General features: G+C 27.9%; 1 protein-coding gene across 4 annotated transcripts in view; it reads left to right on the forward strand.

The window, feature by feature from the left end:
• The first annotated feature begins 43 nt into the window (after nt 1-43).
• Ca-beta (Ca2+-channel-protein-beta-subunit) overlaps nt 44-15,461 on the forward strand; it is a 192,618-nt gene continuing 177,200 nt past the window's right edge. Inside the window, exons 1-2 of one of the 4 annotated variants that reach the window (XM_067277081.1) lie at nt 44-322; nt 2,651-2,737. In XM_067277081.1, the coding sequence (XP_067133182.1) occupies nt 239-322; nt 2,651-2,737 (171 nt within the window). In that variant the 5' untranslated portion in view covers nt 44-238. Of the gene's footprint in view, nt 323-2,650; nt 2,738-11,391; nt 11,546-12,386; nt 12,563-15,461 lie in introns of those variants that run through there. The other 3 variants (XM_067277080.1, XM_067277083.1, XM_067277082.1) reach the window with 3 other exon arrangements.

The raw sequence follows: 15,461 nt of genomic DNA on the forward strand, positions 1-15,461 counted from the left end.
TCTCTTAGTGGACGATCCCTTTCGGACTGGTGCGTGAAGGGATAATAGGAAGCGAGGTGACAGATCTCGCTTCTCCAAAAATATTGTAAAGCGTTGACATTATCAGCGGCTATACATCATTACTCCAAATACTGTAGAAGAGCGTAAAGCCGAGGATACAGCTGGAATGATTACCTCTACGATACGCAGATGGTGTGCCTGAGAATTAGCGTCGTTAAGAGCATGATGTAGTGCGGACATGGCGGCCAGTTCCGCCGATGACAAAAAACAAACCTTTATTTTAGACGAAATATCGCACTCGGCTTTAAGAAAGAAATCACAGGTAAGGCTAATCCCTATCGTTGATCACTCTTATCTTCCAATATGGCGCCAGTAGAAATTATAGATGTATATTATTTAGATATATATTATTTCATTTTAAGAACAGGTAAGTAATGTAAATCTTTCAATTAAAATTGTATAATTTTTTTTTTACTTACAAGGTAAAATATGAAAAAAAATTTACCGTTTTGTTAATTGTAAGAATTTAATTTTAAAAATTATATAATATGCTATAGTGATTAATTTACATTAAAATTAATTTCGTTACTAATGTATGTATTAAATACTTTAATTAACTTGAAGAAATTTTATGTAAGAAGATTGATCTAATTGATCGAACTGATGATGATCGCACCTGTTCTCTTACAATGCTGATGTTTCCAGATGCGGTGATTATACAAACCCGAAATTTATTTTTTAATAATTTGAATTGTGAATTATTTATATTATTTTATGTGTTAATGAATAAATTAATTAATTCAAATTATTTTAAAATATAATTCTTAATATATACACTTAAAAGTAACGTACAGTAGCCTACGTGTTTATTAAAGAGTCGCGTAAAAAGAGCAGTTATTAAAATAAAAAAATTCGTAATAAAAATAGAAATAATGCCGATTTATTTCTTCGCTGGATTATAATATTTTCTTTCGATTGTTATCTGAAGATCGTTCGAAATGAGGTCTTCCTTGACATTATTGATATAGTAAATCTTTTATTACAATGAAAATAATAGAAAGTTTTTATCAACCGAATGAAAATGAGGATACCTTTTGAAAGAATTATTAAAATATACGGCGTAGCCTTTATAATGAGTAAATCATTTACAGCCCAGAAATTTCTATATCAACTCATTTTAATAAAAATTAACAATAAATATTATATTAAAAATCTATAAATAGTAGTTTTACACATTAGGTCAAGGCAATATCTGATGGCGACTTCTGACACAATATAAAAGCACAGCAGTTTATCGTTATTATCATTCTCATATTAACTAAAAGACAATATTCTAGAAAGAAAATACATGTGTATGGCAATAACTTCTATTTGAAAACAATAACCTTAAGCATAGTATTACTACATTTCCTTATTCCGTTTTATCACATAATGCATTAATATATAAACAATACATAATTCCTGTATCTAAGTACGCAAGAATTATTTATTATATTTATCAGATAAACTAAAACCAAATAATATTATACAAATGAATTTTCAATTAGACATATTTGATTAGTTCGAAATCAAACTTCACACTTTAAACAAACTAGCATAATGCCGAAAAGAAAAAAAAAATCAATTTACAGCGTTTACAACCGAATTGACTATCATCAAATACAACTACCAAATGCTCCTCTAAACAATTTACTTAACACACAAATAATGCCGGTAACGTAACTATCGCTTTCTATCAGTACAGTTTTTATTTCTTATAATTTCCATTAGAATTTTCCATTAGAACAAAGTTTAAATTTTATAATAATAGAGAGGTTGCGGCCGACGTTTTCAACGCGAAAACGTGTACGTCGGACGTAAGCCTAGAAGTTTGACAATGGCGTTTGGAATGTCGAGCATGATTCCACCGACGTTCTAAACGCCATTGTCAAACTTCTAGACTTACGTCCGACGTACACGTTTTCGCGTTGAAAACGTAGGCCGCAACCTCTCTATTATTATATTAATGAACTTATACCTGTCACATCGAATTTTGGATCCTTTATATTAATTTTCAGGTAATACTTTTTTTTTTTTTTTTTTTTTTTTTTTTTTATTGAATTTGCTTCTGTTATTTCTGGTTTGCTTAGTTTCAGAATACAATTTATTTTGTTTACAAACGGGAATAAGTTCTATTTGTATAAATGGCATTTTTGTTTGCAGTTTTCATGGAGAAATAAAAAATTACTTTAATGAATGATAATTTAATGACATTTTTATTCTATCAAAAAATTGGGCCACGATAACAAATAAAAAATTCATACAATAATTCATTATATAAATTTTCTTTACTAGAAATGCGAAATCTTAATTAAGAAGTTTAGGCAAAAAGAAAAAAAATAAAATAAACATATGAATCGATAACTATTGAATATTTTACATTGGTTGTTTCTCTTTTATTTTTAAGTTGTGTATTAAAAAAAAAAAAACTAGTTCTATTGATTAGAATTGATGAATATTTAAAAACTTAGCCTAGCCAGACTTATGAATGCAATATTAAATACAAGTATATATACATTTGTATTTAACTTCAGAAGTTTAGAGCGTGTAATAAGAGAAATTATTCATAGTTCAGTTGTGAAAATTGAAAATCAATTTTCGTATATTTCAGACCGGCGCTAAACACTCTAAAAGAAAGCAAAAAAGCAAAAGATCTGATGGAAGCGTATCTGACAGCTCAAGCAGCTTTGTAAGACAGGTGAGAAATTTTTGTATTGTTAATTTCCAAAATACCGTAAAATTTTTATCGTGAAATCTCCTTAATTATTAAAGTTCTAAAACAGGAATTCCATTTATTTTAATAATTTACATATTTACTATTCCATTCAAAATTAACTCTCCGCAATTTCTTGATTAATTATACGCAAATAGAAGCACTTTGTATTAAAAAAAAAACACGCATATTCCGTATTATTATTCTACGGAGTTAAAGAAATGTACACGTGTTTTTATATGTTTCGTATTATCAAATCAAACGGGAATAATTGATTTATTCTAATGACGTAATTGAATGTGATTTTAAGTAAAAATTTTATTAAGTATCTTTAAAAGTACTGTCAAAACGAATTGCGTGACTGAATTTTCTTTACTTATACATTTCTCTATTCGGAGAATTGATTTTAATACGAACAAAACATTCGATCGGAGATTTTTATGTAAAGTTTGGTTCCATTTAAAGCTAAAATTATTTTAAAAATTGATATATTTTATCAAATAACTTATATATTTTTTAATTAAATTACTTATAATTTATATTTATTTTTTAAAAGTTTACTATTAGTCGATTTAAAAAAAATAAAATAAAATGAAATGCAAGTCTAAACGAAAAAAAAAAAAATGTAATTATTTTTGCATATTATCGATGTCTTGATTGTCGGAAGATAACACGCTCTGTGAAGATTTATGTGGATTTTTAGAAGATAGAAATGTTAAGACATTCACCTCTGACAACGGAACGTGAGCTGACAATTGGGATAATGCTTTAATAAAATACTTTCATACATTTTGGCAAGAAATAGAGAAGTCATTGAACTTGTGTTAAAAATAGTTCTACGTAAGATTGAATGTCTACCGGGAAATCCGAATATAAAATCTTTCACGGAAATTAATTTACAGCTTACAAAGAAGTAAGCCGAAGCTAAACTAATAATAAATCGAATTTGTATAATCGATGTAATCATTCTATTTTGTACTTTTTACTTTATAATTGATTTTTACGTCTTTACGTTCGGTGTTATTCTACTTTACTCTACGTGTTTATTTTCTTATTTAAAATGTTTAAATTAGTTTTTTTAAGACTAGTTATGAAAATAAATTTAAATTCTTACTCAGGCAAGAGAAACAATTTCCATTTTTAAACTGTGTTAGAAATATTTAAAATTTCGAGGCGAATCTTCACCATGTATATATGCCGTGCTTTTTAACGTTAACTCTAAAATAAGAAACTAATAATAATTAAACATAGTCATCTTCATAATAAGGACTTAAACGTTTAACATAACATTACTTTTAACTTCATTTTTTAGCTACTTAAGTACAAAATAAAAGAAAAAACAGGAAGAAAAATTGTAAAAATAGTTTTGTTGTAACGAATTGTACATCATTCTTGTGGATATTTTATTTCTAAAAACATTTACACGAGTTTTTAAACTGGTTTAAAATTTTTTATAATGAAAACAAATTACTTTTCTATGAATTAATAAAAACATTGGCGTCGAAGATAATCTCATTAGATCTAAGTACTTCACTAAAAAATTGAGTTAACTCTCATTAATCTAAAATAATCGATAAGGGGGCAAAAAATCACAGAGACCAATATAGTCCCGTTTTAGTAAACTTCATTTGTCTGAAATATTTTAAATTATTTATTAAATTTAATTGCTCGTTCGGGTTGATACAGGGTGCTTTAATTTAGCTATTTGTGTGGAACAATTACAGATCTGGATGCACTGTACTTTTTATATTGTCGTATCTTTTAAGATGCCGGACGTGCTTTTAATTATGTGATTAATATTACATAATGATACATAATTAATTGTTAGGTACCGGTAACGCATGACCGAATTGACGCCAAAACCGATCCGGTGGATGGATTAATATAGTTAGCTTTTTTTTTCTTTGTATTTAAATTTTCTTAATGTTTTTACTTTGGTAATAATGATAGCTTTGATTTACATCTCAATTTTATGTTTGCAAATGTATTCCAAAAAGGCCTAAGTCCTATTATAATTCATATCGATGAAAAGTCTTGGATTTTTTTTAATGCCCAAGGAATGATTTATCTGCCTTAAAATTATTTACATATGTTATTTCTTTTTTAATGAAATAAGTGAATATAATTTTCTTTAAGACGGGTAAAAAACTATCCTATTGGTATTTTTAAGCGTAAGTGTTATTTGATTAATATGCATAAAATGATCGATACAGCAAGGTTTATTAAAATATCTACTCGATTATTTTTCCAAAATACTAAATATACAAGTTAAAAATGGAGAAAAATTATAAAGTTAAAAGAAAAAATAATTCAAATTCAGTCGTTTTATATCATGTCAGAACTATTTATCGTATAATTTTTTTAAAAAATATACAAAAATAAACTTGTATAAATAATCGTTTTATTACTATTTGTTTGTCTTTTTATATTTTTAGGAACTGTTAATAGTAGTAAGACATTTTTGTAGTGTTTTGTAGTGTCAGTTTCAATTTGAATTTTTCGAATAGTCAATTTTATAAGTATCTTAATTATTTAATAATAATGTCTTAATTACTTTTATTACATTATTTTGTTTAATATCATTTTAAAATTTATTAAACTAAATTCTATAATCTTTTAATTCAATATATATATATATATATGTACCGGTATATGAATTATGTAAGCTAAATTGGAAAATCTCATGCAGACTTGCGTTAAAGTACCATGTAGGAAGTTAGTGCACGTTTCATGTTTCTTTAATTGGAATGAATATCATAAATTAAACGAATTAAAAAACAAGGAAAAAAAAAGAATTTCAAATATCTATTTTGAACTAGATTTTTCCATTTAATAAAGGTTAAATAATTTATTACTTTTTTCATATAAAATTTACTTACAAATCAACTTATTTTGCGTTATATAACATTGTTTATTACAGTTGTCTATTTTAAATTAAAATATTTAATATGTTAGAGATGAGAAAGGTGCAGAAACATCCAAAAAATATATTTTTAAAAGATACACACTTTCAGAAAAATTATCTGAAATATAATTTATATAGATCTTGACTTTTCATCTTCGTTTCTTTACTTTATTAAATAGAAAGATGAAATTATAACCAATAATTAAGTATAAAAAGACGTTTCAAAAAGTTTACAAAAAAGTACTTTTATTAGATATTAAAAATTTTCCTCTAATTATATCATAAATCAGATTTTAAAAAATGTTTATATGATTTTATTTTTTATTCTATCAGGATTTATTTTCTCATTGGATAGGCCGTATTTTTCCCATCGTTCTATTTAATTAAAAGCAATGATCTATTATTAACATCAATTCCTAATTACCGTAAAAGCAACAAAACTATAAATAATGTAATTATTCATTATAAATTAAAATTTTGGTTAATATTTGATAAAGGCAGTTTGCTCTTGGTACAGTACATGTATTCTATCTAGATTTTATACGTTTCAGCTACTCTTTTCATTTCCCTTGGACGAGACAAAACACAAGAAGGAATCTTTACAATTTTATTTTAGCTTCGGCAAATAATTTTTTTTTCTTTTTTGCCTAGTCTAATTCAATCGCATTCTTCATTCATCCATAAAAAGTAATAATTTATACAGATGTTGTTATATATTTTCGCATATTTTTAAAATTACATTTTCAATCAATATCTTTTATATTACATACGCGTGTAAATTTAGTGCTAGAAAGGTTAATTTTGGAGGTGAATTCCAAAATTTCTGCATTATTTTTCCCCTTATTCTTTAATTAAATCGGCATCTAAACGTTGATTGAATAAAAACTAGCTTTTCGAATTTTAAATTATTTTAACGGAGAACGAAAACCTTAACTGAATGTTAATTCACATTATGAATTTTTTTAAAAATAAGAATTGGTATTTAAATATATATTTATAATTAATTTCACAAGTTGAATAAAACACAAGCAAATATGGAAAATTTAATAGGATTTAGTACATTTAAACAATCTTTTTATTGTTTTTGAAAGATGAAATTCTATATAATTGCGATCGATATTGTATTAGGGATGTTAAAAATACGAAAAATGTAAATAAAGTAAAAGAAAAACGTTTTGAACATAACAGAACGATCCTCGTGAATGGCCTTTATCTATTTTTATTTAAATATTCGTAGATGTTTCGTGTATAAAAATGCATTGAAGTAAGCGTAACATACACTTACCAATTTAAATTCTTTCGACTACATATTTTAGTTTGGTAAATTAACATTACATATTATTAATAATTTGATTGATTTATAATGATTATTTAATCTATAATATTGAATAAAATCGATTATATCTTTCTTTAATCAACTAGTTTTAGACTAAGCATTCCTGTATAATTTTGAGTCTGCAGAATTAGCATCAGAATATTATATAAGGATTATATAATATTTTGGATATTTTATAGAAATTTAGTTTTCGTGGAAAGTTATGGTTTGAATACTATTTAAAAAAGTAATAAATAATACTTTTCCAAAAGGATTTCTTTAGACACGTAAGAAGAATTCGTGTGTTTGTTTGTTCTTTTTTTGAATAAACTAAAAGTTCGATTTTTCGAGATGCTGCCTCTTTTCTTTATAAATTTATACACTTCTTCGATTCAGTCTTTTAATTTTATTTAAAATAGAAATGTTCGAAATAGAAACTCTGTATTTTTAACTTAAATTTAATAAATTTTCTCTCTCGGATAATAGATGTATCTGTACATTAATTTCTGAAGAATTTAATTATAAATATTTACTATTTCTACTATTTTTTTACTATAAAAAATAGTTTTCTCTAAATTTATAAAGTTTGGAGAAAGAAATATTAAAGTAAAACAGACATAACTTTAATGCAAGTTAAATTTTCTTGTGAAGTTGTTATAATTTCTAAGTAATTATACTAATTTTCTAAAATTATTAAAGAAACAACGAAATATAACTTATTAATATTTATATAAATAAATAATTAACCTTCTTTTAAACTTCATTAAAATGTAATTTTTTAATAATATGTTTTAATTTACATCTTTTAACAACCCATACGTTGTTGATAATGTATGATTTTCTAAACAAATTTTTATGTCTACAACCAAAAAATAATTAATTTAAACAACACGTTTTTACGAAATGTTGGTAGAATTAATACCAAGACATCCAAAGCAATCGCTTGATTAATCAATAGCGAGCAGTGTTACTATATTATTCAAAATAATAGTGTAAATCACGTACAGTAGTCTGTACGAAATAATATTTTTTTAAATTATTTGTACGGTTGTTTTCGATTTCTATTCTAAAGCTATTTTCAATAAGAAGACTTTCTGTAAAAGTTTTGCATTTCAACTAGTATTTAATAACGAATTAGAAAACTCCAGATAATTGCTTTTTCATGGTGAAAGAATGGATCTCTGTAGAGTCTACTTGGATAACTTTTAAAGAAATTAAGAACTAAATAAATAAATAAATATAAAGCTTTTTACACGGGGATAAATTCACAAATCTTTATGCGATACAAAGTTCCATTATTATCGATATTTTTCGTTGTAACGAATCTTTGGAGATTTATTCAATAACAGGTAATATTAATTTACACGAGAGAAAGTTAGAGAAGTATAAGTTCAAACTGCGCATTTTAAATGGCATTCATTAAAAATTCCGCTACCGAGAACCTACTTGTCTTTTTTTCCTGTTTTGTCCACGCTATGGGTGGGACACGGCACACTAATATGGACTTTTCTACGGTTGCTAAGCGACTGGGGAGGTAAACGACAAAACGCCACTGGGCGTTCTTTTTTGATGCAGTTTGGGTTAAGGGAAAGAAATAGTTTAATAGAAAAAGTGTAATACATAGAAACAAATGTTTGTGTTTGCCACATATTCCGACGGGAGATTTAAAACGTAATGGCAGCCTCCAAGCGGGTAACCATGGACGAAAATTTGTTAACTCCTAAGCCTGGTAGAAAATTAGGTCGTCTACCGTCCAACGAAAGGATTTCTTTGACTTCCATGAAAAATGCGTAAGATTATTTCTTCCAATTTCTTATTTACTAAAAAATCTTTACTTATTCGAAACTTTAAAAAGTCATTTTACTTCTTTAATTAGCGACTGTGAATTCGTATAGCTAAATTAATGTACCGTACACGGAATTCCATTGTTTGCTTATTTATTTATTTATGTGGAATAAATAGAATGCCTCAATGTTATTTTATTTTAACTTTTTTTTAAGAAAGTAATATTTTATATTTAAAAAGTAAATTCGGTAAACAACGAGAAATTCGAAATCGAAAGTGAGCGCAAAAACCTCGTAGTTGAGGGGAATTTTCTATTTATTTGGTGTTAAGAGTTTTCGTGTCTGATTAGAAATTTTATCGTTTAAATCCATTTTTGTCGAAGTAAAAGACAAATATTAAATCGGAATAGAACGTAAAGGATGTCGACCTTTCGCCATCGATCTTTCTTTTACACCATACGGACTTTACTTTCTAGAAAATTTTCGTGTTTTCGTCGTGTTATCACTCGATTATTAAATATTTATGGATAAACGCCAATTTATTTTCCCTTTACACTTTCGCACTCAATATAAAAGTTTATATTGGATGTATTCGAGTCGGTTCTCCCTTTTCCTTAACCGAGAATAAAACTTTAAAAAAAAAATTTTGATTTTCGTTTTTATTCTTAATCCTATAGACTCCTTTCTGTTTTTCTTAGCGATTAATTCAGTATTGAAAAATTTAGAATAAATCATAAAGGACGACAAATCTGTACTTTTTTCGTCACTTCTAATCTTTATCAATACAATACATTTGAGATTTATACTGTATACTATTTAATTATGAATAAATTTTAATGTCGTAATAATGCATTGACAAAACTTTAGCCGACACTTTAAGAGAAAAGTTATTTTTTTAGAATCACATAGGAAGAAAATTGTTCTTATTTAATAGATTTTGTTGAAATTAACAACCCCGTTAAAGTTTCTATAGAAAATATCGACGAGTCGGTCAGTTTCAATTAAATACAAACGTCTGTTTTTACGAGGAGGAAAATATGTATCGATTCGGACACATTAACCGATTTCAATAGAGTGAACATTAGTTTATCAGGTGTCCGGGAAGCAAATGTCACCCATGTTGTTTACAATGGTTGTCATAGAGACAGACAAGAAAGACAAAATTCAATCTACCGTTTCAATACCGCGCTTCGTCTCTTATTAGATGAGCCCTTTCTTACTCATTTAAAAAGCTAGAATATGCATTCTAAAAAATAATGGAGTACGGTCTTTCAAAGAATAAGTCGCTCCATTAACAGCTCAATATCTAAACGGATTTAAGTAGCGCTTATCTTACTGCTAGTTATCAATAATTTGCGTGTATTATACTCTATCGAGTCTAGTTATTAAGCGCACGTAATCGTAACTTATCTATACGCTTTAATAGTTTAAAAAACATAATATTAGCTTTTTTACTTTAGCTAATAAAATATTCTTATATTATTAAGTTTTAGTTAAGTTAATATTAATACAATAAATCTACGTTATTTAATTAATGTCATTAATAAGGCTACGTTAATTAGTACACTTATAAAATTCTATAATGAGTTATTAGTTAACAAACATTTTAAATATATCTATCGATAATGAGCTCGTACGATCGAGCGAATTACTGCTAAATACTTAAAGACTAACAAATATTGTCAGAACACAACTATTAGATTTTCCACGAGGATTTCGAGTAATCGAACAATCGGAGAGCTCATTTAAATTCATATTCAAAGTAATTAAGTGGAATTTATAGGCTAGACTCTATCATACTACGCTTATAGAATATAGAGAACGGTAAGATTCCTATCTAGTAGATGGGTAGATGGCACGAAAAGATTACTTCTATGTGTTTCGAAAGAATCGGAATTTCCTCGGTTTGGCAAGAAAGGAAACAAATCTTTCGAGTCATCTATCAAATGACAATCGGGATGCGTTAGGAGATCACTAAGATCAGAAAACGTTCTCCGGATTTCAAACAGACTACACGCATTACTCTTTAATGAACAGGATCTGCGGATATTTACTCCTCGATTTTCGATGACTTCCGTTTTTCTTTCGAAAGTATCCTCTATATTCCGGAATATACGTAATGTTTAGTAAAAGAAAAAGTGAAAATAGATATTGCTTAAGCGTTAATAACTTCTCCGTTTAGGTAAGTTTACTCGAAATTGATTTTTTTAAATGGAAAATTTCGGTACCGAATGGTTGGCTACCCGTTTCGTTAATCATTTTTATTTTATTTTTCCTGCGAGTAAAAGCAAATATTTTTTTAGTTTTAAATGAAAAGAAGCGCGTGCCGTAAAATTTAAAAGTGTTCAAAGAGATTGAATCGAAAATATCCTTGGTAATTAGCAAACCCGTAGGTGATAAGTAAACCCCACGCTCTATCGGTGTCTCTGTCTCGCGCCATCTGCCGTCGAGACAAAAATGATTGATTTACGGATGCCCGTTATAATTATTTTCCAAGCAAATAAAGATAAACGAAACTTTCTCCGTCCGGGACGTTTCATAACCGTCGCTTACGTAATGTAAATTATTTCCGTAGCAACAGGCTAAAAAGTTCATCTCTCATCTGGGATGATGGGATATCACGTGACAACGTTGGGAAGATTGAAGCAGACGACGGCATTACTAAAAGAGTTGGCTGCTTTGGTAGCCGCTACCTTCGTCTTGTTGGTCACACAGAAATAATGCCTTAAAAGAGAACAAATATGAGAAGTCGGCGGGAACATTACCGTCCGTTAGTTTACCATCGCAAGGTAGGTAAAGGAACTCGAGTTGGAGTGACGCGAATGACTGCAAACTATTGTAGCTACATTCATGTTTACATCTCAGGCATAAGCATTCGCACGCCCCGACTGTTTTCTTGTCTTCAACAATGGAACAAGTGCTATTTCCATTGGTTTGAACTGCGATCGATAAACCAAACTCGCTTTTCTCTATTTGTTTCCAATATCATTCGGAAGTTTATTTCATTTTCGTCCCGTCAGACTAATATATGGAAAGTAAGTTATTTCGTTTTTAATTTTCGGAGAAGTTGTTTATGATGCGGATGATAGGGAGAGAACCCATAAAAAAATAAAAAAAAAGGGTCGCTCCGGCTTTCCGCGCCAAATGATTTTAAGTGGAAATTAATAATGTCCGGATATAGGTCTAAACCGAGATAATTTGATTTGTCGCATCTGCCCCGACGCCAAGAAACGGGACTCGTTTTATCATATATGGACGATTAAACTTGTCTCTGTTAATTAACGGACCAACCAATGACTTGCCAGCCGGAAATGGCTCTAGGCTCATTAAAATCTACGGTCAAATATGTTACAACACCAACAGTACAGCACCAAGTTTTTCAAAGTTTCCACAACATTTTGTTTTTCTCGTATTAATATTATAGGAAAATATAATTAATTTATTGCATTTATTGCCGTTCAAACCGCGGTGTTATTATAAAGGAAAATTCACGTACCGGTATCTTCGTTAAATTTCTCGAGTAATTTAATTTTCGTATAACAACGATTGTCTTCTTTTCGAGATAAGGAAATTTGTTACCGTTTATTTTGTTGTTTCGCGCACTTCTCTTGTATATAAAGCGGGTTATGTTCTGCCAAGAGGTTTGTAACAGAGTACAGGTGTCTGGATACGAACGCAACTTAGCATAGTATGACATAGTTTGCCAGTTTAGTGGTGCTACTTCTTCGCTCGTCTCGATGCAGAGTTTAGTATTAGACGTTGTTAATTGTGAAAAGTTATTGCCCAAATCGATAGTGCGACGGGTGGTAAGTCTGGAAAAAAAAGTTATAGGTGTATGACCTGCCTTTCCTCTATTTTTCGCTACAGAATATATATATAGGCGTATATTTTTCCTTTAACTATTCGCATGAAGGTTTACTTATTTTAGTGCGCGTTTTTATATTGAATTGAGAGAATTTATTACAGGAATGAGTTTTTTTTTTTCTAACCGAAAAAAGTTCTTTTTCAATCTAAGATGTTTTCTTAAGACATCATTGTAGTTGGAGACGACTGAGAGGAGACCTTGGCTGGTGTTACCGTATTACTCGTCCTCCTCACCCGACTATCTTTAGACTACTTTTATCTCTGTTTGCCAAATCTGCTGGCTTGACGTAAAATATACAAGTATATAATCGTTTTCGGTTCCATTAGAACGCGAACGGATGACACGATCGTTGTATATTGTATTCTTTCAATCATCTTCCTCTTTCATTCATTCATTCGTTTTGGTTTATTTAAGAAAAGTTCTTCGGTGGTTTATTTATAGTTAAACACTTTCAACATTCATTACTGTTTACCATTGATTTTATAATGACGCAGCTTTTTATCTTCGTTTCTAACAATTGTTCTTATTTTTAGATTTTTTTCAATCGTATTTTCTTTTTCGTATTGCATCAGTACGCCGAAGTTGTATAACACATTGTTAGATTTATTGTTTTTAAATCGGATTTTAAAATACATTGTTTATAATATAATGGGGTTTTTCTTTAAAAAATATATAGATCAGAGTGAATAACAATTGTCAAGCTCTTAGTCTTGTAGTTATAAAAGAACTGTTACTGGGTCAAATACTTTAGGGTAGACTACTCGTCTAGTTGCATGCGTATGACTGTCAAAGATGGATATAGGCCTACTCAAACAATTTTCTATAATTATTTCCAAATAAATTACTTTAAATCGAATCTTTAATAGTATCGAATTGTTTATGTCATCTTGTAAAAAATATAAAAATTAATAAAGTTTTATTCGCTGCTAACTGAGAACTTTTGGAGTATTACAAATATTTCAACATCTACTCGGAAAGATTGGTTTCTTTCGTGAGTTGTTTACGTTAATATAATTGACATTAAAGTAGTTAGAAAAATTCATTTACGTTTATAATACATCTTCTATTGTAATCCATTTGTCTAAAATAGAATTAACAATATAATTAGAACATATCAGATTATGAGTTAATTTAATACGTATGAATATTTGTAAAGCAAAACAATATTAAAGTTTGCTTTGACAAGTCTATTTATTGTACTTAATTAGTAAAAGTCTTAATGTCATCGTACACAGGTACCTAAATATATTAATACTGTACGTAAACTTCACTTAATAAAATATATAAAGTACATAAATATTTAATGTTGTTTATAGAAAAATAAGTAAAAGTTAAAAGAAATAATTTAAAATAACGAGTTAATTTTCATATTAAGAAATTCAATTATAAACAAACGTATTCTTACAATTAACAAAACTTAGTTTCTACTTATAAATTTTTAAAGTGGCAAACAAAAGCAAGACACTAATGGAGATAAACAGAATCAATTGAAATAGAACAGAATATTTGGCATAGGCTCCAGTCTTGTACAGTTTTAGAGTGTAAAATCTAAGTTGAATACATCTATTTTGTCGATTTGAAAATCTAAATTTAATAATTATTATACGAAGACTTATTTTTATTATATATATATGAACATAAAATAAATATAACAATGATTTTAATTAGTTAAAATCAATATAATCGCCCTTTAGAAATTATTCTTATGTTTTGTCTTTTAAAATATTAAGGAACCAGATGATTGTATTCAATCCAATTTGATGTAGCCTAATCAACAATCAACTCTAGAATAAAAGACAATCGCTAACAATCGAATGATTGTAGCCGAACATCCATTATCCTTAAGTATTATTTACTGAATATTCTTCATGCAGGCCTTTGATAAACAAGCAAATGAACAAGAAGCAAACAAACATAATCCTTTTATTTAAAGAATAAGAATGCATTAAAATTTTTTTTTAATCGTTTATTTCGTTAAAAAATGTTCCTGTTTTTTATTTAAATTATAATATTAAATTTACCATTATTATTAATTATTATTATTATTATTATCCGTAATTATAATATTTAAAATTTTCACGTATAATTATTATCCAGAATACAGGAAACGTCTAAAAATTGCTTTATATAGAGAAAACAAACTTGCATTAATACTAGTTTTAGTAATGTAACACGCAAAGCTGTAAAAATAATTGAATATTTTGGACTTATAACCCGTAAGTTTTACTTATGTCTATACTTTTGCTTTAAATATTGTGTAATTTTAAAATATTTCACAATTATCCTCCACGAAAAGCAACAAGTCACTGACGATTCGTATTTTTGATTTTTCTTAGTAATCTTTCTAATTACTTGTTACTATTTTATTATAAAAAAACTTAAAATTAATATTGTTTTAAAGGATTTCTGTCCGAATTGACAGATTTCTCTCGAAAATATTTTCAAAATAAATCATTTCTAACATAATAATAGTTGTTGGACTTTAGAAATATCTCGTACTACAAAGTTGACGAGAATTAAAGCATTATTTTTAATGTAATCAAACGTTTCACAAATGACTGTATATTCGTGTTAATCTTTTGCCACTTAATAGTATTTTTATCCACTCTTTATTTGATTAATGAGAAATCGATAATCGGCATCTTTCAAAAGTACAGAACATCAAAGACTATAATGTAATTACGGAGCAAAGAACGAGAGCAATATGAAATTTATCTCTACAGCAGGATCGCTCTTTACTAATAACTATCAAGAAGTTCAGTTGTCGTAAGTGAAGAGAACAAAATTCCGAATACGTCAACTTAAGTAAATTGACGTATTCGGAATTTTCATCTCCAAAT

Source organism: Centruroides vittatus, unplaced genomic scaffold (genome assembly GCF_030686945.1).
Source record: "Centruroides vittatus isolate TY-2023 unplaced genomic scaffold, ASM3068694v2 contig_728, whole genome shotgun sequence".
NCBI classification, from domain to species: domain Eukaryota; kingdom Metazoa; phylum Arthropoda; class Arachnida; order Scorpiones; family Buthidae; genus Centruroides; species Centruroides vittatus.